Source organism: Nothoprocta perdicaria, unplaced genomic scaffold (genome assembly GCF_003342845.1).
Source record: "Nothoprocta perdicaria isolate Ctin4 unplaced genomic scaffold, notPer1 scaffold_102, whole genome shotgun sequence".
NCBI lineage: Eukaryota > Metazoa > Chordata > Aves > Tinamiformes > Tinamidae > Nothoprocta > Nothoprocta perdicaria.
Window position 1 is genome coordinate 1,236,976 of NW_020454117.1, and position 24,030 is coordinate 1,261,005.

A 24,030-nucleotide genomic window follows, 5' to 3' on the forward strand; every position below is an offset into this window, starting at 1 on the left:
ATCATGCTCCTTGTCATTGTCTTGGATCATAAAATCTTTTTACTTCTCTGTATTTGGATAGGATTTTCACTCCTAGAGCCAGGCAAAGCAGACAAGTAGGACAGGAAATGATGATCTTGGCACACTGAAAAACATCTWTAGTAGATGTCTGTGCAATATTCACATATCCTTATTATTGACTCTTTCTCTAAATCTTGATCTTCAGATTGGAGTAGTAGTRCTGTTCTGCCATTGTAAAAAGCGTTGCAGATTTGTGTAGCAGCACATGTATGGTTTTTTGAGTTAACATTTTCTTTTTTGGGGGGAGTGGGGAAAGCCAGGGGAGGAGGGAATATTCTAAATGGGTGACAGTTTTAACCCTGGCAGTTCTTTTGCAGATATGCTACTGGTATCTACCAACCCATATGACTACCACTTTTGTTCACAAGGCGTAGTTACAGTGGACAACTTGGATGATGGAGAAGAACTGATGGCAACAGATGTAAGCCTGTGCTTATYTGACATTTTGCTTAGTAGATACACATTGAGAGGAACCTAATTTCTGTTACTGAAATTTTTGGAATAATTGGAAGTAGAAATGAGTCTCAGTTGCTTTCATAACATGAAGTGTGAGGAATAATGAACTACTATGCTTTTGAATATGGTCTTGCTCCATGTAATGTCCATGGGCACAATGTTCTCATGCAGCATTTCATACATCACAGTGATAACAGAAGCTCTTCTATTGCTCCCCAACCACTGTTGGGCACCCAGGTTGCACCAGAGGCTGCTTTGTCAGCAATATCTTCCATGTAAAGGTAGATTGTTGGGCTGCAAGATGTCATTGTTATTAAAAAGACAAATGCCAAAAACAATGGTGTTTCTTTTTCACAGCAAGCCATGGACATCTTGGGATTTGTGCCAGATGAAAAGTCTGGTGCCTACAAGCTCACAGGTGCAATCATGCACTTTGGAAACATGAAATTTAAGCAAAGACCCAGAGAAGAACAAGCAGAGGCTGATGGCACTGAAAGTAAGAGTAACACCTAACATTACTCCTTCTCTTTAAAAGCTGGGCATATGTTTTCAGGGACATTCTGTTGAGTAAGAAACAGGTCCTTGTTACCTTGATTTTGCGTCATGTACTCCTTGCTCAGCCAAGTGTTGCATTTTCTTTCCAAAGCGATGGATGAAATAACTTCGTAGAAGCTGAATAGACATAGTTCAAGCAAGCCAATGAATATTCACAGGCCCTACGGGTTTTTTTGGCCATATGAACAAGATGTCAAAAGTTATTGCCTTCACTCTCTTCTGTGTCTTTAGGTCTTCTTTGCTTGGAGGAGGAGGAAATCCCTCAAGCACCTGAAGTAATTAAAAGAAAATTTAAACTGTCTATGATCAATGTTAAGATCTGTTATTTTCCCTGAACCTGAAGAGTTTCTGAGGTGTGATTCTGGCAACAATATAGGGTCTAAGTTGAGCTTCTCTACCACAGATAGATATGCACAGGCATACCCAGCACAAATCATTGTAAGAGCAAAGTTATTCAGTTGTTCTTAGAAAGYGAAGTTGCTCAAAGTTTTTGGCTACATGTGTTTTCAAGTAGTAATTCAAAACTGCCTGAAATATTGTTTTTCTTGTTTAGGTGCTGACAAAGCTGCCTACCTAATGGGAATCAACTCCTCTGACTTAGTTAAGGGTTTATTGCACCCTAGAGTGAAAGTTGGAAATGARTATGTGACCAAAGGTCAAAGTGTTGAACAGGTATGAAGAAACTTTCAGAGTATTTGGGAATCTGTCCTGCAGGCCCTGAGAATTTGACTCTCATGTCCCAAATAGAGAGACAGCTGCTAGGAATATTAATGTGTATCTGTGATATGTAAACGGTGGATCCTCTTATATCTATTTTCTTGTTATCTCCCCAAGCTTGGGGCATAGAGAATGATGGAAGGAGAAACCAGGGAAACTGGTAGTAAAGAGACCACTAAATGCAGAGCAGCCAGAACTGCCTTGGATAGCATGGTTTCTGTGATGTGTTGGTAGCAGCCACTCAAGGAAGGTAGATGCAGAAAAACCACAGGGGAATTGGTGCCTAATTCTGGATCTGAATGTTTAACTGGGACTGCTGAGCACTCATTTATTTATTCACTCATTCATCATTCATGTAATTTTAAGCTCTGTGTGACCTCAGTTGCCTAAAGGCAAGATCCACTTAGAGGTATTTCTTTATTTATGAAACAGAAGTTCCTGAATTAGCACTGCTGCTTTCTGAATTGCCCTAGCAGAATCATCGATGAGGCTAAAGCATTTTGGTTATGATAAAAACTGCAGTCTGAAGACAGGCTGTGACATGAGCTAAGCGACCAGCCAAATGCTGGGGACAGTTATGTCCTGCTGGCATAGCTGAGTATTTGGCCAGCTGAAAGGCAGCAGCACCATTTAGTTATGTTCCCTGCTCATTTTGCTGCTCTTTCAACCTCCTGCTTATGCACTTGTGATTCAAGTCTGAAGTCCCATAGCTCACCTCAAAAACTGAAAGCAAATCGCAATGAGTACCTTGAGTACCAAGTTCCCTGTTCTTACWGTGGGACCTCACAGCTGTCATCAGGCCCACGAGTTTGCTGGCATCTTCCACAGCAATGTAAGGGATTGACCATTGGCAACTGTTCCCCAGTAAGCACCTGATAAGGTGCTTTACTAACAACATGTGCGCATATGTATGGATGACACATACCTAGTAGTAATTTGAAATTTGAAGTAATTTGAAGAAAACTAAACACAGACAATGGGAGAAGCTGCATGTTGTGTTAAATATACAGTGGAGATTATGGGGACAGTTGTAAAACTTATGTTAAACTCCAAGCAGGAACTCAAAAAGGCTGCTGTACTGAAAACCTTGTGTTCCCTAATGAATTCTCTTTCCCTTACTGGTGTTTGGAAACCTGTATTTTAGGTTCTGTATGCAGTTGGGGCCTTATCCAAGGCAGTGTATGATCGAATGTTCAAGTGGCTGGTGGTCCGTATCAACAAGACCTTGGACACTAAGCTGCCAAGACAGTTCTTCATTGGAGTCCTGGACATTGCTGGGTTTGAAATCTTTGATGTGAGTATTGATGCATAAGGACTTAAGGGAAGGGAAGGGCTTGAAAAATACTAAGCAATAGCTCTTAAGTGAAGGTTTCTTTCTCTAACTGCACAGGAGGCAAAAAGCCTAGAAAGTGAAAAGCAAGTCTGTGTAATTTAGCCAGATTTTGCAGTGAGCAGATGTAGACAACACAGCATTTAGCACAACGGGGCATGCTGASAGCCCTTGAGGAGGGAAGAGGCTGGCAACCTTTTAGTAAAGACAAAATCTTGCTTGTTTTGGGTTATGCTTTAGAACATATTACACCCACTCTTCCTCTCTGCAAGAAAGTATCATTTATAGGGTTTAATATCTCTCCCACTTTGTATCATCACTGTAAATAGGTATATGTGAGAAAAGCACTTCACAACTGCTTTTTTTTCTTATAATCCATTTCTGAAGGCTAGTGTTTAATTCTCTTATTGCTGCACAGCACTCTGCAGTGAGCAGAATGGCTGGGCTCTGCTTTACGAGGCTGGTAAGGAAAGGTGCTGCCCTTCCTTAGCCAGGGACCTGAGCAAATCTTGACATCCTCCTGCCTGAGGGGGGACTGCATCTGAAGCAGGACTGAGGGGGGACTGAGGGGAGGACTGCATCTGAAGCAGGTGACAGCCCACTGCTGAGCTCCCTTCTCCTTTGCTTTCAGTATTATGTACCGTGGTTTCTCAGTCAGCTCACTGAGATAAACTGATGTAAACCCCTTTGCTTTTCCACACAGCCCTTGCCATAGTTAACTGTGTGCAAATGCTTCTCTTTTTGTCCCTTTCTGCAGTTTAACAGCTTTGAGCAACTTTGCATCAATTACACTAATGAAAAACTGCAACAGTTTTTCAATCATCACATGTTTGTCCTGGAGCAAGAAGAGTATAAAAAGGAAGGCATCGAATGGGTCTTTATTGATTTTGGCATGGACCTGCAGGCCTGCATTGATCTAATTGAGAAGGTATATACGAAACTGCCAAGATTTATTTACTGAGTTATTTTTATTTGTGATGTTCCCTTAGAAATGCTTTCAAATCATAGTCAATAAATGTAGTGAATAAACAGTAGGACAAGTTTTTCTTCTTCCAAYGCAAAAGAAACTTAAAGGAAAATCAATATTCGTATCTACTTGCCTTTATCTCAGTAAGTTTGCCATATAGGGCTAAAGTCAAACTTGCTGGTCAGTTTTTCAGGCGAACACTGTGTTTCAGTCATGTGCCCTRTACCCTTGTGCCTGTGACCCATGAGGCCCTGATTCATGCATTGCATTACATGCTGATAAGCAAAGTTCTTCAGGCTCTTCCTATATTTTAACTATAGCTTCCCTCCAAACACTTCCCCAGAACGGGCTTTGTCTTCCCTTTTCCCTTCCTTATGAGTATAACGTGGTCCTAGTGGGGATAGACTAGTGATAGACTTATTCCTCCACAGAATAAAAAGAAATCTTGCAGGCCTAAGATCCCACCAGACCAAACTTAGACTGATGTGTTATTGAAAGCCTAAACATTTTATTACAAAAGTCTTTTTACATTAACAGCCGCTGGGAATCCTGTCTATCCTTGAAGAGGAATGCATGTTCCCAAAAGCTACAGATATGACGTTCAAAGCCAAACTCTATGACAACCATCTTGGCAAGTCACCCAACTTACAGAAACCCAGGCCTGACAAGAAAAGGAAATAYGAAGCTCACTTTGAGCTGCTTCATTATGCCGGTGCAGTAAGTTCCCCTGCTGGAGGGTAGATTTCTTAAGAGAAATTTTCCAGGTGGAGTCCAGGCCATTGCGCAAAAGGGAGGAGAAACAGTAGGACGAATGGAAAGGAGAAGGAAGGAATGGTTAGAATGAGCAGAATTCTGCTTTCTCTGTGTAGATTTTGCAATGTATTAAGATGCTACCAATTTAAAGATATGTTGTTCATGGACATGCAGATAAAAGGAGACAAATTGAGGAGGGCTAAAAAGTGGTTTTGCTGAATGTTTTTCCAATCAGAGTCATATTAGTGGCTAAACTGCAGCCTCTTGCTTTCCATCTTGGTTCCCTGTACAAATGAACTGAGTCATCTCTAGCTAATTGCAGTGATTTWAAAAAAAAAATCACATCATCTTAGGAGCAGTATGTTAAAATGGTCAAGGAAATGGCTGATTCTGCTGCACAGGTTTAGCTAAAAGGGCTCATGACAACAGGATCAAGAAGAATCCAATATTAAGCTACACAAGCCAAAACTTAGTTTCAAAGCTGACCACATGGGCAGAAATAATTTGAGAATGGAGTGAAAAATAGAATTTATATGATGTCTCAAGAGAGACCTAGAATCTACCTGTTGCTATTTATGTTGCTTTCAAAATATAATCAAATGTTAAGCTAATTTTGTGGTCCCTTCTAACCTTAAAGATTCTATGATTCTATGATTTTTTAATGGAAATAATGTCCACTTTGATCTTTATGTGTAGATGTTAATGTACTCAGAAAAGAAAATGAATATTTATATCCCCAGGTAGTACTAAGGGTGGAATATACCTGCCTACTAAACAGAGCTGTGTCAAAGCCTCAGAATTAGGTTTTTAATCATGAAGTTTCTAACAGAACARCTTAATAGGTGATCACATGGAGTTTATGAGAGGATGTAGGGACTGGATCTCTTGGAAGGAGTGTGCAAGTTTCAGATCATAATTATAAGGAAGAGAAATCTCAGAGCTAGGAAGCAGAGAATTGGATAGAACGTGGTGAAAAATCAAAGCAGCRCTCACAATGTCACTGGCTTTAAGCCAAACCATAAAGAACTGCTGAAACCTCTCAAGGAGAACACTTGCGATCTCTGATCTATATTTTTAATACGCTGCTTGCTGTAGGTGCCCTATAACATCATTGGGTGGCTTGAGAAGAACAAAGATCCGCTTAATGAAACTGTAGTCGGCATTTTCCAGAAATCATCTAACAAACTGCTRGCAAGCCTGTTTGAAAGTTATGTTGGTGCTGACAGTGGTAAGTAGATTTGCTCGTATTTTTTATTGTTTCTCTTTATTTTGGGGGGCATACATGCCTCGTGATAGATTTAAGAAACAAAACAAGACTCCAAACTGTAGATGATGCAATGCTAAATGCAGAATTAGCTAGCATATTTAGATATGAGCAGCACCTGTATGAGCTTATCACGGTAAGGAGACCATTAACWCAGCTAGGTTGTACATCTAACACCTCTGAGCCATTCTGACAAGGATTTGTGTGTTGTTAACACTGTGGTGGGAGTTTGAGCATACAAGTGTTCAGATAGGCAGATAAGTGGTGCACAAAACTTCCGTACATAAAAGCATAGGAACAAGAAGAGTTTSTTTCCCACACTGTAGCCTTCCTTGCTAGCCATCCTCAATTCAGTAAGAAATATCAAGTCTGAGAGAGACCTTTGGAAGAGTCTGGACTGTTGACACGGAGCTCTGAGGTAACTGAGCACTATTCCAGCTTGGCAAAAGCACCAGAAGGTTGTAAGAATAAACATTCCTTTCCTGTTGCTGTTGGTTTTTCCTTTGACAAGACTGATGTATGTCTAAGGACATATTTAAGCTGTCTGCTGCTTAACTGCAGACACAACTGTTTAAAACAACTGTTGCTCAACTGCAACACAAACGGTTTCATTTGTGGGAAGACAGGTAGCAAAGATGTAAATAATTGATSTTAAGTAAATAAGATGGGCATTTGTTACAAAGATATAGCTCTTATGTCCTGAAGTTGTAATCACTTGCAACCTATTTATTAGTAGCCTTATTTCTATAGATGCTATCATAAATTGTAAGGTTCTTTCTGAGAAGTAAGTAGGCTGCAAACTTCATAATGTGGATAAGAAATGGAGCCAAWTATAAATAACAAAATTCCTGCCCAAGCAAGTTCTTGCAAGTTGTTCACTAGGTATTTGCCTGTGGGTATTCACGCTTGTCAGAATGTTACCTTGCATTTCTTTGGTGTCAGGAGGAAAGAACAGCCTGCCCAGATTAGCCTCTTCCAGGCCTGTGGCAGTGTCACTTTCAAAGGGGGAGAGGTTTTTGATAATTGCATCAAACACATTKCATTCTTCATTTCTCTTCTTATGTTGACTGCTGTTGGCAGGTGACAGAATACCAGCCCTCCTGGGAATGATCTAATAGTCCAGTATTTAGAAAGCTGCAGCAATTGCTGAACACTTTTTGGGTAGTGTCTGGCTCGCTCATAGTGAAACTTCTATGAAGGTCATGGCAAAAATTAGCATACATTTTGAGGAGCTGAGTGAGTTTGACTGAATTTTTAAGTAAAATTCAGGGGCAAAGATCCTATGCAAAGATACAGGATCTGAAGTCACAAGATAAACACTCTTGCTTTCCCTTTGTCCTGGACAAATCTTACTTAGACAACTGTACTATTTCGAGAGCAGATGTGTAGGAGCTATGATTTCAAACACACAGTCCCAAGTCTCCCTTTGCATTACTGTAGTTTTTGCCTTTTCAGCATTATCTTAGCTATCTTTTTTTTTAACGAACTACAAGCTACTCTGCTTTCCTGAGAGCTATTTTTGCCTTATTTATATTTATGGAACATCCACCTAACAAGTGATGTTTTCTTGGTGTGAAATGTGAATGTAATCCAGAAAGCTTTACCGTAATCTTTGACAAAACCTGAGTGTGGTCAGAGAATGGCCAACTTGTGATATATAATGCAAGTTTCAGATTATTTGTATGATATTTGAGTAATTAATCACAGCCATTTAACTCACTTGCTGTGCCTTTCTTCCAAACTAAATTCCATTTTTAGAACAGTTTATCCATCTCTTCTGCACTACCTTGCACAGCTCATTAAGACTAAAAATGTGACTTTCTCTGTTTTTTCTTTTTTTCCCTAGCTGACCAGGGTGGAGAAAAGAAACGCAAGAAAGGTGCTTCTTTTCAAACAGTGTCCTCACTACACAAGGTTTGTTTCTCCTACCCAACTCCCTAGTTTGAGTGAAGACGATGCACTGAAGTTATGGAATGTTATGGAACGGTCCCAAATTAAATTGAAAACCTATACCAGAATTTCATTCTAAACATGCTAAACAAGTACATTGTTATTAAAACTGTATGTGTGATGGGCTCTTCAGGTTTCTATTCTTTGAGTATTCAGGAGATCAAGGGTTTTTTATTATATTTGAGAAAGTTTCACAAAATTTTGTGAAGTAATTTTATTTTGTGGTTTGTTGTTTCAGGCCTGTCTTTAGAACAAGAAGTTTTTAGAAGTTATTTGGTAGTTCCTGTTCGTTTTTTATTGCTTGTAACTGCATCCTAAGATTAGAGTTTTTAAGATTAGAAGTTGTAGAATGCAGTGCAGTATAACTTTTTACTCTGAGTAATTTCCCTCTTTCTATGACTGGAATGTGCTCCTAGTGGAGGCTGTCATTAGTGCCCTATCTTGGGGAAAGTGGGAACATATTTACTATTATTGTAATTTCTTATGGGGGTGACATTGGGAAACTGTAATGTAGCTAAAGTTCAGATGAGGAAGGTTATCTCCTAGCCTGTAAAATGTATTAATGATGTTAGTCATCAGTATACCAGCACACTGTCACACATCACTGCATAACCAATATGTCCTCTGCTAGAGACCTTTAATAAGAAAAAAAAGGTATAAATAAAAGGATAGATTTACAGAAATGATCTGTAGCTGGCTGCACCTTGCTTGCTGGTCATCATATTTCTGATATACTAGAGTTGAGAATAAAATCCAYGTCTCTTTAGGGCTTTGCTAAAACTAAATGGATTCCTAAAATTGAGTTGGTTGATATTTGGTTTATTTGAACACATTTCTCTGTAATGGGTTTGCTAAGCTTATCATTTTGTTGCTTAGAAYGATGACCTTAAGTTTAACCACTAACAAATCCAAAAAATGAATAATTGAAAGTCCACTGAACTATTAAAGCTATTTTTGTTTTTAATGTGTGTTTTCTAGGAGAATTTAAATAAGCTGATGACCAACCTAAGATCTACAGCCCCTCACTTTGTACGATGCATTATCCCCAATGAATCAAAAACTCCAGGTATGGAAAACACAGCAATCTTAACATGTCATTTCAATATTTACTTCCAAGTCACCAGACTGTATTTAAATACTGTCCATGTCATTTGCCTTATCAAATAAGTTGCCTTTTTAAGAGAAGAAACCTCACATTTTCTAATGAATTAAGCCTTCAGGAAGAGCCCCATTTAGTTCATTTTGTTTTTCCCCTGTAGGTGCAATGGATGCTTTCCTTGTCTTACATCAGCTCCGCTGTAATGGTGTTCTGGAAGGCATCCGCATTTGCCGGAAGGGCTTCCCAAACAGGGTGCTTTATGCAGACTTCAAGCAAAGGTAATGATGAGCTGTGCTGTCTCCTGTCCTACCTTATCAGTCAAAATAAACAAAAYGCATCTTCTCTTCTTTTCCATTTGAGGTTTTTATTCCATCTTGGTTTATTTTCCATACAGATTGTCTGTTTTTACCTTCAAAAAAAAATTAAAAAAAGACAGAATCTAGACTCGTTTTATTCATTGCTAATCTGTTATTCACAGGTACCGCATTCTGAATCCAGGGGCAATCCCAGAGGATAAATTTGTGGATAGCAGAAAAGCTGCTGAAAAATTGCTGGCATCTTTAGATATTGACCATAACCAGTATCGTTTTGGACACACTAAGGTAACCAGAAAAGTCCTTCAATGACTCTGTGAAGAGAAAGGAGAYGAATGTAATATGCAGAATAAGACATTATGCAATTTCTAGCAGTGATAATGAACAGCAATAATATAAAGAGCCAGCAATATAGCAGGAAAATGATACTAACTTTTAAGCTGCGCTGGAGCATTTCTTGAGCTTAAGCTCCCATAAAGTTTTTATAGCAGTAGTGATGCAAGCAAACACAGGAGCAGCTGATGCTCCATGCCTCCCAGTAAAATATAAGCTTAGGTAGATTGGATAGGTCTGAGTATACTTGAACTGCAAGATCAACTGCAGCTCTTAAAATGAGGCCATGTGCAATTACAGCATGATCTCATTCACAGGGACCGAAGAGCGGGGAGCTGTGGTCCAGCTGACCTGCTTTGAACCCTGGCACACTTGAGAGCTTTGTGTAATGTGGGAATAGGATAGCACGGCCAGCACAAAACTGAGAAGATGAGGCCCAGCTTTAAAACAGTTAGGGAACTGCATGATGCAATGCCCAACTCGAAAAGTATTTGGCCATCTATTCTATTTCGCTTTATAAACATGCTAGTAAAAATATTGCTATTCTAGGCAATGGCAATAAAGTTTGTGTAATTGCTTATGTACTGTCAAATAAAATCATTCTTTATGGTCAAATAACATCTGTGCGTCTATCAGGTGTTCTTCAAGGCTGGTCTCCTGGGTCACCTAGAAGAAATGAGGGATGAGAGACTTGCAAAGATCCTCACGATGATCCAAGCGAGAGCACGTGGCAGACTGATGCGGATTGAGTTTCAGAAGATAGTGGAGCGCAGGTATGARGGCATCCCTGTAAATCTTAGCATGGTCATTATCATTTAATTATATGTTGAATAGAGCCGTTATTACAGCACTTAACACTCCCACTAATCCTTAATTAAAGGTTTAACATGGATACATGATAAAAATACTACCAACCATATATTAACTGCCCATCAATCATAAAATCAGATTTGACATTTCCTTGAATCCCTGAAAATGAAGGGACATGGAGGAATGTTCTTGAATATTTTTAGAACCCAGTACGAGTTCCTGGTATTAAGAGCAATAAAAGTGACTGAGGATGAAATCAAATAAACAAAAAAACCCTCACTTTTTCAATTCAGGCTAAGCTTTAAGAGGATTTTGTTTATTTTCTTCTTAAACCAGGGATGCCCTTCTTGTAATTCAGTGGAACATCCGTGCTTTTATGGCTGTGAAGAATTGGCCCTGGATGAAGCTTTTCTTTAAGATCAAACCGCTTCTGAAGTCTGCCGAAACTGAAAAGGAGATGGCCAATATGAAGGAAGAGTTCTTAAAACTGAAGGAGGCTCTGGAAAAATCTGAAGCCAGGAGAAAGGAACTTGAAGAAAAACAAGTCTCTTTAGTTCAGGAGAAGAATGATTTGCTCCTCCAGCTCCAAGCTGTGAGTAGGCCAAGCTGGTTTTGTTTGTGTAATTATTAGCTGCACTTTCAAACTCAGAGGCTTACAAAACACGGAATTAGTGGAAACGCAGAACAAATAAGCTGCTGGTCTTGTCAGGGTATTGCCAAAAACATACAGCAATTAGAAATTCTCATGTCCTAGGAAATAACCAGATGGGCTAATGATGTCAGTATTACAGGGCTTTGTGCTGGTTAATGTCCAGCACTATTAAACACAGGAGTATTCTTACAGGGCTATGCATGACTTGCCATGCTCACTGTGCCATTCTGCTCTATTAACTAACTTACTGCTTTTGCCTTTTGAAATCATTAGTAGGAGTTTTTCCTTTTCAGCTAAGTGCTGAGTCATGCTTTAGGCCCACTTACTGGATAGGGGCCAAGCGAGAAAGAAAAAAGGTCATGCAGTCATGTCCTGTCATCTTCCATGTGCCACACAGGAGCAAGACACTCTGGCAGATGCAGAGGAACGATGTGACTTGTTGATAAAATCTAAGATTCAGCTGGAGGCCAAAGTCAAAGAACTGACAGAGCGGGTTGAGGATGAGGAAGAGATGAATTCTGAGCTGACTTCTAAGAAGAGAAAATTGGAAGATGAGTGCTCTGAACTCAAGAAAGATATTGATGATCTTGAAATAACACTTGCAAAAGTAGAGAAAGAGAAGCACGCTACTGAAAATAAGGTACTTCTAGAACTTCACCACATGTTTGCAGAGAACATTGGGGATGGATTACCTCAATGACAGGAGTTACCAGTCCCTTGATTGCTTCATTCAGGTCATGCTGCAGGGTCAGAATATATACAGAGTCATTTCTTTATGAAGAAAAAGGTTTTAAGTTTGTTCTTGTTACTCTTTTTTGAAAGTGATTTGTGCTGCAATTCAGCTAAATAACCAGGTCTAGCTTTTGATTCTCTAAGTAAGGAAATGTCTCCTGTAATCATGGTTCCTTTACGTGTTTTCTGTAATCTGTAAATGTAAAACTTATTTCCTACTTTCAGCAGAGGCAGCTGGAGACTCAAGTCCACCACAGTTAAAGTGACATTGAAAAGTATTTAATGAATTGGAAAGAAAAACACCCCCAACAATAATTGGCAATTGCTGTCTCTACTCAAAATGCCAAAAGTGGAGGAAGAAAAAAATCCTCCTTCTTTCAAACCTTTTCATGCATACACATTCAAGTTAGAGAGTCCTTTAAGCTTTATAATAACCTGTCACTCCAAAGTCATATGAATACGTTCATCAGTGCTTCCTCTCTCACATAGGTCAAAAATCTGACAGAAGAAATGGCAGCTCTTGATGAGAATATTAGCAAACTTACTAAAGAGAAAAAGTCCTTGCAGGAAGCTCACCAGCAAGTGCTGGATGACCTACAAGCAGAGGAGGACAAAGTCAACACACTAAGCAAAGCCAAAGTGAAACTGGAACAACAAGTGGATGATGTAAGCTGGCTGTGCCTTAGTTTTTCTCCAGAGTTGTTTGCACACACATAGTTTTCATGAATCTGAAATGTCACAAAGCTTTGAAATTTATTTCTGTCCTTTTGTAAATGGTCAAGGATGTATAAATGTAGTCYATGTGGTATTGCCTGGAGGGGAAAAAAAAGTGCAGGTCAGTTGCATGATCACAGTATTTGGTGTGTAATCCAACAGGGCTCAGCCACTAAGAGAACTGTGTAATACTTGCACAGTCACAAAGCAAGGAGTAGCCCTTATATTTTTTTAGCCCATATGTTCTTTGTACAGGACATCRGCTACCAGAAAACAAAATATGTAAAATCAGACTCTGGTGCTTGCATGCTTCTGCTACAGCACTTGCAAAAGCTCAGCACAAAGCTGGACTTGGTGTGCTTCTGGCTGTGCTCAAAATATTTAATAAATGTTTTCTTTTCTAAAGCTTGAGGGTTCACTTGAACAAGAGAAGAAAGTGAGGATGGATCTAGAAAGGGCAAAACGCAAACTGGAAGGGGATTTGAAGCTAACTCAGGAGAGTGTCATGGACTTGGAGAATGATAAGCTGCAGATGGAAGARAAGCTAAAGAAGTAAGAGGTTCTGCTCTACAAAACAAAGCAATATACCACTGACATTTCGGGGGCATTATTCTACTCTTACCCACATGATGCGGGTAAAAGGAAATCCTATCTCAAAGGAGAGAGTTTATAGTCAAGGAGGGAGGGAAAGGTGCTTTGCTACTAGTGCATATTATATCTGAAACATTAGAACTGATTTATACTTAACATGAAAAATTGTATTTATGTTTTTCATTGCTTAGAGGTGAAAGCTGAAGGAAGCCCCTAAAATCATACTAACAAGCTATGATTGTGTTGCTGAAAGACCTCACTCATTCAAAAGTATTTTTAAAGTGTTTTCCCACTGATTCTGAAGATAATATTACTTACATAAGACACAAAGAGCCACTGAATGTAATCAMACAAATGTATCCAGGGTCTTGTCTTAGCACTGTTCAGAAAATGCGTACAAGTAGCAGAACATGAAGTCTGCTCTTAAAATTTCAGCTTAGATATAGTAAAAGTTTTATTGAACAACTCTTTAAAATTGCATTAGTCTAGCTTTGTTTGAGCTGCAGGGCAAATTTTGGGTTTCTCCTTGCCTTGACAGGAAAGAATTTGAAATGAGCCAACTGAATTCCAAGATAGAAGATGAACAAGCTATAGTGATGCAGCTCCAGAAGAAGATTAAGGAGCTTCAGGTCAGCTTGCCTCTCTATTTTATTTTATTTTATTTTATTTTATTTTATTTTATTTTATTTTAATCTAAGAGGTGGTCTCCCATTGTGCCTCCCTTAAGTACTTTCACTTAGCTTCAGGACCCAAAGTTATGCAGCTCCGTAGTTTGCCCAGACTGATTTCCCACAGGATGCTCTGGACCGGTTCCTTCCCAGATATTACTTCAGGACGCTAGTGGTTTCAAGTGAGGCAGAAAAGCTATGGTATCTTATTTTTAAGCAAATTACATTGTTCCAACTCACACTGCTGGGAGTAAGGGCAGTGTGGGGGAGGAATATAGCAGTAATAGATATGAATTTGAAATTGAAGGGAGTGGCTCAGGTAGACATAACATTTTCAACAGAAATAAAAAGGCCAAAGATGGGCTGAACAGTCCAGACAAAATATTTAACACAAAACATGAGCTCATTTTTTAATATAATTTCTATGATAAAAATGACCTACCATTAAAGTAGAAATAAAGAACATTCTTCCAATTTGAATGTGGAGAATTGGTGGCCCTAAATAACTTTACCACAAAAGACCCCCCCACACACCAGTGCAATAAATCCATTATTCAAGCAAATCTACATTATCCTGTATTTGAAATCYTGTATTTGAAATCCTCACCTTGAAACTCCTAGAGCAAAGTTACTTCTGTCACACAGCTATTCAACTGGAGGCAGAGAGGACTCGGACAGTCATTATCAACGATAATTAATTACTACTCCTCCCTCCTGATACAAGTTAATTCTTTTTATGTTTTTGACCTTAATACTTGAACTACAACTTGTAGAGAAAATATCTACCGAGAAAGATGTGATTTGTCAGTCTTACTCCGACTTAGAAGAATCTGATTTATTGGCATAATTAGGCAAGTCCTTTAACTACTATCCCTCTTTCTGTTCATAAATTTTAGAGTGGGATGGCAGTGGATTCAACTGTGTTAGGTGCTTTGAGGTCTTGAGATAGGAGTTGCTGTAGAAGTAACACAGAAGTGCTTGTGTCTCTTTGGTAGGCTCGTATAGAAGAACTAGAAGAGGAGTTAGAAGCAGAGCGAGCTGCTCGAGCCAAGGTGGAAAAGCAAAGATCAGATTTGGCCCGAGAGCTGGAGGAATTGAGCGAGCGACTTGAAGAGGCTGGAGGAGCCACTGCTGCCCAGCTGGAGATGAACAAGAAACGGGAGGCAGAGTTCCTGAAGCTGCGGCGGGACCTGGAGGAGGCCACGCTTCACTACGAAGCCACAGCTGCCACGCTGAGGAAGAAGCATGCGGACAGCGTGGCTGAGATGGGCGAGCAACTGGACAACCTGCAGCGCGTCAAGCAGAAACTGGAGAAGGAGAAGAGTGAGCTGAAGATGGAAGTGGATGATCTGTCATCCAACATGGAGCAGATGGTCAAGGGAAAAGTAAGGGCCCTGGGGTTTGCCTAGCTTATAATGATCACACGTAGCCAAGGCCGGTCTGAAGGCTTCCGAGACACCTGGTAGGRCTAAAGTGTTCCAGAAGGCAGTGCCTTACAGTCTGGGGGGCGAAAGCTTGCAGGRCCACTGCATGTGTTTTTACTTGCAATGCATGAATCGTGAGTTTTGTTTTGTGCACAGTCTTGGTAGCTTTCAGAGCACTCCAAAAAGCCCTTCCARTGAAAGGGAAGAAAACAGATTTCAGCAGTCTGAGTGTTAGAAAGCTGTCATCAAACTTAATTTATGATAAATGGCAATTATACCAGAATCAGCAACATAATTTTCATTGGAGGCGATTTTCCCATCTAGCAATTAAGAGGGAGGTTTTTGCCTGAATTTCATGCGCCTTTGATTGCTTTTTGATGTTCTTGTGGAGTCTTTTCACTCTTGATACTTCAGTTCAGAAAACAGCCACAGGAATSCAAATGGGGCAGGATGGTTAAATAAGGAGACCCTTGCCCTAAGATGTTTCACACAGGACTTCTATTCCCAGCTTTACTGCTGCCCTCCCAGGTGTCAACAGACAGGTTCTCCTCTCTGGACTTCAGTGTCCCRTCTTCAATAGAGTGACAAGATTTACTGTGTTCAGAGATACTGACAAAAAGCATGTGAAGAACAAAGGTTGCTGATGACTCCCTGTAGCCTCTACCTTCCATGAAGTCGATCTTAAGACATTTAGTGTGTGCATGCACACACATATCTGTGGAGGGACGGGGAATTATTTCTTCCTAGTAGTTTTAAAAGATGAACTATATCCAAATCCTTTACTCAAATTCTACTCATTTTTGACAGATCCTTATCATTGTTATCTTGCTTCTGTGTCAAGTGAAAGAGTAGTGTTTACTAGGTAAAATTCTTCCTTAAACCAGGATGTCAACAAAACTTGATAAAAATGCTCTTTCTCAAAAGCTTAAGAAGGGTAGGTCTTATTGTCTACTTTATGATACCTTATTTGCTGGTGATATTTGTGTCTTTATTATCTGTTGTTTCCCTGAAAGCAAACAAAAGATGATTTTTCCTCTGGGCTTTGGAAAGCTACAGTTTGGTGTGTGTTTTCTTGTGATTCTTACTAGGCAAATGCGGAGAAACTTTGTCGGACTTACGAAGATCATTTGAATGAGACAAAAACTAAACTTGAGGAAATGACTCGCCTTACGAATGATCTCACTACCCAAAAGACAAAACTTCAGAGTGAGAATGGTACGTGCATGTTCAACCCAAAACAGTTACTAGAAAGCAGTGTAACAAGTGTGTCTCGGTATCAGTGTGATGTGCAGGCATCTACTTTGTAGGTGGCTGGGTTAAGATTGTTGAATGGAGCTGTAGCTCTGTGTCTTTTTACTTGTCTGTCTTCAGTACAGACAAGTACTTCTTCAATATTCTTATAAATATGGAGGCAGGGAACCTTGCGTTGTGGTGGCTTTTTCAAAAAAAAATAGAAATAGAAAATCAAACAGAAAAATCTACCTCTAACCATGCTTGCCTTCATGCTCTGCTACCATTTTATGAACTAAAATGGCAGTGCTGGTTAAGCACTCAGTTTCAGGAGCTGTGTTATTCTCCATCTATTTAGCAATGCTGGAGGAAAGACCAAGGACTTGGTACAGCGCTGTTGTCTGTGYGAATACTGTCTTTTCAAACGTCATCTTGGGCATTGCCCTCTACAAGGCATTCACCTCAGGCCAAAAATAACCTGTATGCTCTAAGTGCTTACTCCAAGTGGAATTAGTTGCTTTATGCATCCTCATCCATCTGCTAGACCAACTTCCTATGTACTTTCAAATATGCTTATTTCTGTTTCCTGTCTGCGTTATAATTAATTTTATTTTCTCATGAAAGGATGTGATTTCCACCCRTAAGTGATGTCATTCTTGTACAAAGCTTTTCTGTATCCCTCAGTTCTGTGCACTGGCAACTGTGAAATGAGTGAGATTTGGGTTTGGACCCCTCTGAACAGTCACCTGTGGAAAACAAATATAAAATAGCAAAGCAAAGTATAAGCAAAAACAGCTGCAACCACACATGAAAGTAGGCATCAGGCTGAACTAAAATTAATGAGTTGAGGTAATGGCAGTAAAAATTAAAAATAGTTAAATAAAAACATGAATTAAAAACATTCTTGTGGARTTACAATTTTGGAGGAAAGCTCGCAAGGACATACTTGTCCTTCTTTTGCTCTGCAGAATAGGATAAATGGGTCTTTACTTTTTGTTCTGTTGTAGCGTGCCAGTTCCCATTCTTATCTTTCATGTGTGTGTGTTGAATTTCTTGGCAGGTGAATTTGTAAGACAGCTTGAAGAGAAGGAATCACTTATAAGTCAGCTGTCCCGGGGGAAAACATCCTTCACACAACAGATTGAAGAACTTAGGAGACAGCTGGAAGAGGAAACTAAGGTAACGCYTTGACAGTGTTCCGTTTGCTGAGAAGGAATGGGAAAAAACTTTTCACACTCATTTGTAGCCTGGAGGAAAGCTCAAATGAGTGAGAATTGGTGAATTGGTAATTACACTGCTTATAATCTCCTGCCCTGGACAGTCACTGGACGGTGACTGGATTAGTCACAGGAGGAAAAAAAGATTTGATCAATGTCCATAGTGTGAAGTAAAATTTACTCGGTAGCATATTCAAAATTCCAGATTTTGCATCTTTAAAGTTTTGATGCTTCTTCAAATGTATTAGAGTCCTGATGGATTGCTTAGCATATCACCAGGAGAGGTTTTCTTAGGTTTCCAACMACTTCCCACCATCACTTAGTCAGGAATGTCATGGCCACAGGGAAAAGGAAACAAACATGGCTCTCCATTTGAGTTCCTGGGGRATATTCGTTCAGGTTTTGTTGTGACTTTTTAACCCCTGCAGTCCAAGAATGCCCTGGCCCATGCCCTGCAAGCAGCCAGGCACGACTGCGATCTCTTACGGGAGCAGTATGAGGAGGAGCAAGAAGCCAAGGCAGAGCTGCAGCGGGCCCTCTCCAAGGGAAACGCAGAAGTGGCGCAGTGGAGGACGAAGTACGAGACAGATGCCATTCAGAGAACTGAGGAGCTAGAAGACGCCAAGTAAGTGGGTTACGACAGACTTCATCTTGACCCTGGCTGGAGGGGATTAACCTACCTTYGATTTGTTATGGCAGTAAGGATCCATCTGGCAAGGGCCTTCTGTCTCGTTCATGTTGCTCATGAATGTCCTTTTTCTGTTCATGTTGTTAATGAATGAGTCAGCATTTCTGCTGAGTGTCCATGCAATAGTGGATCCGGATTTTAGTTAAGCACCAGCATGATYAAGCTTTTAGCCTGCTTGATTATCTCGCACAGTGGCTTGCTTTGCCACTAGTTCAGCAGCACACTCGCTAGGTCTTTAACTTCCCTCCCCAGCAGGGAGATCACCACTGGACTAGGAAAGTAGGTCAGAAACTTACTTCAGTTCATGCTGTGCAGCTGCTCACAGTTACTGCTCTGAGGTGTTACCAGCCAAGCTCTCTGAACATCCCCCAGCATTTGTATTTGTATCCATGCATCTTTCTGACCTGCAGGATCCTTCCCCACTTCAAGGGTATTTCTTCCATCTAGTCTATTTACCTTCTTTCTTGAAACTCCCCCCCTTTTTTTTTTTTTTCTTTCCAGGACCCCTTCTTCTTTGCAGAATCTCAGTGCTGCAGTCTTCCCAGTCTAAARAGACTTAGGTACAAAAAGCACAATGTGAGACTAGCCTCCTAGTTAGTGATTCTGGCTCATGTCTCTTTATTAGTTGGAGGATTTAGGACATGCCACTTCCATTTAAGTCCAGGCATTCCCAAAATTTAAACCAGACCATACTGATTGCAACTACAGCAAGTAGCAGGCTTCTGCCTAAGACATCATAAGTTCAATCAGATGTTGAACAATAAACATGCACAGAATTATCTGTAGTTTATCAGCATTCACAATCTAAGTAAGCCAAACTAAACTGATAGTGCTTTGGTGTGAACCTTGCTGAATAACATGACAGTGGTTGCTRTCGGTCATTGTACTCTTTCTTTTCACTTGTTAGGAAAAAACTTGCTGCTCGCCTACAAGAAGCCGAGGAAGCAATTGAGGCAGCCAATGCCAAGTGCTCATCTCTGGAAAAGACAAAGCACAGGCTGCAGAATGAGCTGGAGGATATGATGATTGACCTGGAAAAGGCCAACTCAGCAGCTGCCTCCCTGGACAAGAAACAGCGTGGGTTTGACAAGCTCATCAATGACTGGAAGCAGAAGTATGAAGAGTCACAGGCTGAGCTGGAGGCCTCCCAGAAGGAGGCCCGTAGCCTCAGCACTGAGTTATTCAAACTGAAGAATGCTTATGAGGAGACACTAGACCATTTGGAGACACTGAAAAGAGAAAACAAAAACCTCCAAGGTAAGCTTCATTCAGGCTTGGTGGTCAGGGTGAGAGCACTATGCTAGTGGAGAGCTATAGAGATGCAGGTGTCCTGTAAACAGCTGTGGGGGAAGAACATTCCTCACCTCTGAGACAAGATTTCAGATGTGGTTGGAGGCACTACCAATGAAAATTTTAACGATAAAAAATGGTACAGGTTAAGGACTACAAGTTTTTCTTGGCCTAACTGTAGATGAACCTGAGTCTTCCTTGGTGTAGAGGATCTCTGCAGGAGTAAAAGTTTTGAGTGCCTTTCATACCTAACAAGCAAGCCTGATGAGAACTTCACTGTACCAAGCATGGTGCAGTGTTGCTAACAGTGACTGTATTAACAGACTGCTTAACAAATTGGAAATGACTGTTCAGTAAAGAGTTTCAGCTCATTCTCTTATAAGCAATACTGTGTATACAAAGTCTGCTCTAATTGGTAGACTTTGGACAGTTCTTTATCAATATCAGTTCTTTGGAATTCATTGCTCTGGCTGTTAGTATTTGATTAGAGTTGTACACTCTTACACTAATTGCCCAGAGTTATTTTTAAAACAGGAAATCTTATTTCAAGGATATAGGAGGGCTTTTTAAGAAAAGTCCTAAGCTTTTGCATAGAGGCAGTGCAACCTCTATTCTTTTTAAACACCAATGAAGAGCAATTCATATCATCAAAAGCAAATTTCTAGTCATAACTAGCACCTCTTTCATTGATCTCATCAATGGGAGGGACATGGAAAGTGAGGCCACCATTGCCACTGGCAGAGGTGCCAGTCTCAAGTGAAGAAGAGGAGATGACGATAGTGTAATGAAAAAAGCCTAGATAGTTCCCAAGGCAGAGCAGTAGTGTTTGCCTGCAAATCACAGATAAAAGCTAAACCACAGTAGCCTCTTCAAAAAGCATTTACAGGAAAGCCTGAACTTTCAAGTTGGTCAGGTAAGCAAAGCTGCCATAGTTGAATTTAAGTGCTTGTGTTTAAACAAGCCCTTACGGTAGCAAATAGAGGCATGGATCCTGTGGTCATGGTGTGTGAATCATAGTATATTTTGGGCACTTGGATTGTTAAATCCATGCATTCTTTTTGTTTCAGAGGAGATTTCTGATCTGACCAATCAGATTAGTGAAGGAAACAAGAACCTTCATGAAGCAGAAAAAATCAAGAAACAAGTTGAACAGGAAAAGTCAGAAGTTCAGCTGGCTCTAGAAGAAGCAGAGGTAAGGAAAGAAAATTCGAAGGGAAAGGAACGTCTGTCTCTGTCATGATTTTCCTTCCTTCCTCATCATCTGAGCAAGAAAGCAAATGCTTTCACTATTAGCAAGTGGAATCCCTCTGTACCCTGCTCCCCCAGGCTTGCTCACCAAAGTCTTCAACAGTAAGTGGTGACTATTGGAGCCTTCAGTTCTAGGACTGTCAAAAGGAGATCCTTTCAAAGGGGGTGTCCTAGGGATTTTAATTTTTTTTTTCTTTCTTCTTTCTGGAAGCTCAGAAATCCTCTGCTAATCTCCTGAAAATCCAGCCCTTCTCATTCACTTTAGCTTGGAGTATTGCTAGTCTTTGAGGAAAAGGGAATTGCTGAGAGTGGTGGTCTGATTGGATTTTATCAGCTATTCCTGGTGTCTAGTTTCCATCAGCAAATTTCCCACTTTTGATCCTTGAGAATAAGAACCCAAGCCTGATAAATMAAGTCTGAGCTATTATGTTGCATACTACAGGCAAAATAAAGAAATAAAGAAAGAAAGGCAGTCTCTGAAACCAAATGAAAATAAGCCATTTAGAAAAATTTTGACTGTTAAGTGAGTTTGGTAAACACAGTTAATATGACTGCATTAATTTTTATAGCAATAATTATGCGTATATTCCAGAGGGAGCTCCCAGCCTGGTTTCCAGGAAAGAATCAGTAATGCCAGGCAGGCATCAGGCCAACTGGTTATTCATTTAAAGAACCGGGTTAACATTTGATGCATTGCAGAGCCAGCAGTGGCACAGGTGCTGCTGGCTGAAAGCAAGACAGCATGTAGCAAAGGATTTTTAGCAATTTACTCTAATGTTTGCCAAAACAAACATTATCCAGTGACTGGGATCCATGAGCACTTTAAATACTGTGCACCTTCTTTTGTCTGTTACAGGATGCTTTATATGTTGCAGGGATTTCACAACCAAATAAGCAGGTGTCATGATCAGAGCAGAGGAAATAGCATGTCTTTTTTCCATGGCTCTGAGATGTGGAGAGTGATTATGTGCTCCATCAACAAGTTTCTCTTATTAGAAAGAATACATCGGTTCTTGAAGGCGTTGACAGGCATACTTTACTTTCATGACTTGTGTGGAACGGCTTCCTAAACCTCAGGGAAATTAGAAACTAATGAAAGTAAAGTCATGATGTATCTTACTTTATTTGTGAAAGAAATAGTTTAATGGAGATTTCCTTTCTTCCCCYTTTCCTTGTGAGTCTGGATTTCTCTTGGTCACCATGGGTGGCACAGTACTTGTGTGCTCTCCTTCTTAATACGTTGGGGATCCTTCRTTTGAAGTGTCCGTGCAAATGATGTGTAGCTGGTGCATGATAGCCAGAGATTAGCAATGTTTCTGTAGAGCTTCATCTTCCGCTGCTCCGTTCTGTTCCAACGTCTCTTGAGGGAAGTATAGCTGAAGCTATGTGATTTTACCCTTTACAGAGCACATCTGAAATATGTGGTGTTCTGTTCTGCTTTCCTTCTGTGTTTGATGTTAGAAATAGTGAGCCATAAAGTCAGTGAGCTTGGTTAATGTAAGACCTGGAAGTCAGAGGCTCTGTTAGTTAATGAAAGACTCTTGTCACTTTGCTCATTTTTTGACTTCAGCGTATGAGGAAAAGAAATACAAGAACAAAGACATTGAAGCAAATCTTCATGGTTCCACAGAGTTCCTTTCATTTTAATTGGAAAGAGGAAAGAGAATAGTTTTGTGAGAATATTTTTGAGAATAGATTTGATGTCCATCATTACTTTCCTTAAAGCCATGCTGCCTAATGAGATGGTGCACAGAGGTGATGTTCAGCACTCTGTGGTTTGCAGACATCTGTAGGTGCCGGGGGATGTGTGGACCTCCTCAGCTTCCCAACAATAACCTTGTTTTAGCCTTTGCATATCCCCTGGAGCCCAGGGCTTTCCAGAGGGTGCCTGTGCAGCAAGGTGCCAAGGGGTGGCATGAGTTGATAGYAAAACCAACTGGCGAGGCCTAAGATGTTCTTGTACGAGCTGAGCCCTGTTTGGCAACATGCACTCAGAGGAGCTTGCTGCTTGGTTTCCCACTTGCCAAGTTATATTAAAAGGCAAATAAATGCATTGTTTTTGCTATATAGGTGACTCATATCGTTGCCTAGTCGTAGGCAGAGATGAAACACTGCTGCTGGGAAGTAAAGGGATCGTCTTTGGGCATTAGCTAGTAACTTGGCAAGAGGAGAAGAGAGAGAAAAAAAAAAAAAAAAAAAGACAACTCCTGGTTCCTGGTCTGTAAGATTTTTTTCTTTCTATTTTAGGGAGCTCTGGAGCATGAAGAAAGCAAGACCCTTCGTTTTCAACTTGAGCTTTCCCAACTTAAAGCAGACTTTGAAAGGAAACTGACAGAAAAGGATGAAGAAATGGAAAATATAAGGTGCCATGCAGAAAGCAGCATGTTTTGTTAAGGGGAAAATCTCAAAAGATCAGAAAGTTTCTCAAGGTCCAAGCCATCCAAATGCACTATAGGTGCTTATGCCTAAAAAAGATGCTGTCTGCACCAGAAACCAACTGTGGTTATTTGCCAAAGGGTTGTCTATCACAGTAATGTTTCACAGTTTAAGTATTCCTATCCATTCAGACACTGACAGCATACCCATAAACCTATCATATGTATCATATAGCAGCAGTAGCACTCATTGACTGGCACAAGCAGGAGCACAGAGCAGCTCCCAAAGGCATCACATCTGGCCGTAGATACAAATGCAGTCATGTTTACGGTTCCCTAAACAAATGATGTTTTGGCCTATATGTCACAGAATATCTTCTGATGTCCTGCAGATATCTATTCATAAATCCCAGGGCAAGCTACCCAAATTAGTGCCTTCTGTTTCGTCTCAACATGAGTTGTCTACTGCTTTACTCTTCAGCAGACTGCCTGTGTTGCCCTTCAGGGATCTAGCGCACAGTCCAGTGTCCTGTTGAAGTGATAAGCCCCTCAAGGTTTTCCTTGTTGACTCAGTAATTTTCCCAGAGCTCCTG

General features: G+C 40.3%; 1 protein-coding gene across 1 annotated transcript in view; it reads left to right on the forward strand.

The window, feature by feature from the left end:
* The window catches only part of MYH15 (myosin heavy chain 15), a 44,405-nt gene that overhangs the window by 11,442 nt on the left and 8,933 nt on the right, over positions 1 to 24,030 (forward strand). Inside the window, exons 11-34 of the mRNA XM_026041734.1 lie at positions 378 to 481; positions 874 to 1,012; positions 1,625 to 1,743; positions 2,933 to 3,082; positions 3,876 to 4,046; positions 4,623 to 4,802; positions 5,934 to 6,066; positions 7,949 to 8,016; positions 9,031 to 9,118; positions 9,312 to 9,429; positions 9,630 to 9,753; positions 10,435 to 10,571; positions 10,945 to 11,200; positions 11,658 to 11,900; positions 12,482 to 12,658; positions 13,113 to 13,258; positions 13,836 to 13,926; positions 14,961 to 15,350; positions 16,478 to 16,604; positions 17,680 to 17,798; positions 18,265 to 18,461; positions 19,432 to 19,781; positions 20,882 to 21,006; positions 23,310 to 23,425. Coding sequence (XP_025897519.1) covers positions 378 to 481; positions 874 to 1,012; positions 1,625 to 1,743; positions 2,933 to 3,082; positions 3,876 to 4,046; positions 4,623 to 4,802; positions 5,934 to 6,066; positions 7,949 to 8,016; positions 9,031 to 9,118; positions 9,312 to 9,429; positions 9,630 to 9,753; positions 10,435 to 10,571; positions 10,945 to 11,200; positions 11,658 to 11,900; positions 12,482 to 12,658; positions 13,113 to 13,258; positions 13,836 to 13,926; positions 14,961 to 15,350; positions 16,478 to 16,604; positions 17,680 to 17,798; positions 18,265 to 18,461; positions 19,432 to 19,781; positions 20,882 to 21,006; positions 23,310 to 23,425 — 3,868 coding nt within the window. The remainder of the gene's footprint in view (positions 1 to 377; positions 482 to 873; positions 1,013 to 1,624; positions 1,744 to 2,932; positions 3,083 to 3,875; positions 4,047 to 4,622; positions 4,803 to 5,933; positions 6,067 to 7,948; positions 8,017 to 9,030; positions 9,119 to 9,311; positions 9,430 to 9,629; positions 9,754 to 10,434; positions 10,572 to 10,944; positions 11,201 to 11,657; positions 11,901 to 12,481; positions 12,659 to 13,112; positions 13,259 to 13,835; positions 13,927 to 14,960; positions 15,351 to 16,477; positions 16,605 to 17,679; positions 17,799 to 18,264; positions 18,462 to 19,431; positions 19,782 to 20,881; positions 21,007 to 23,309; positions 23,426 to 24,030) is intronic.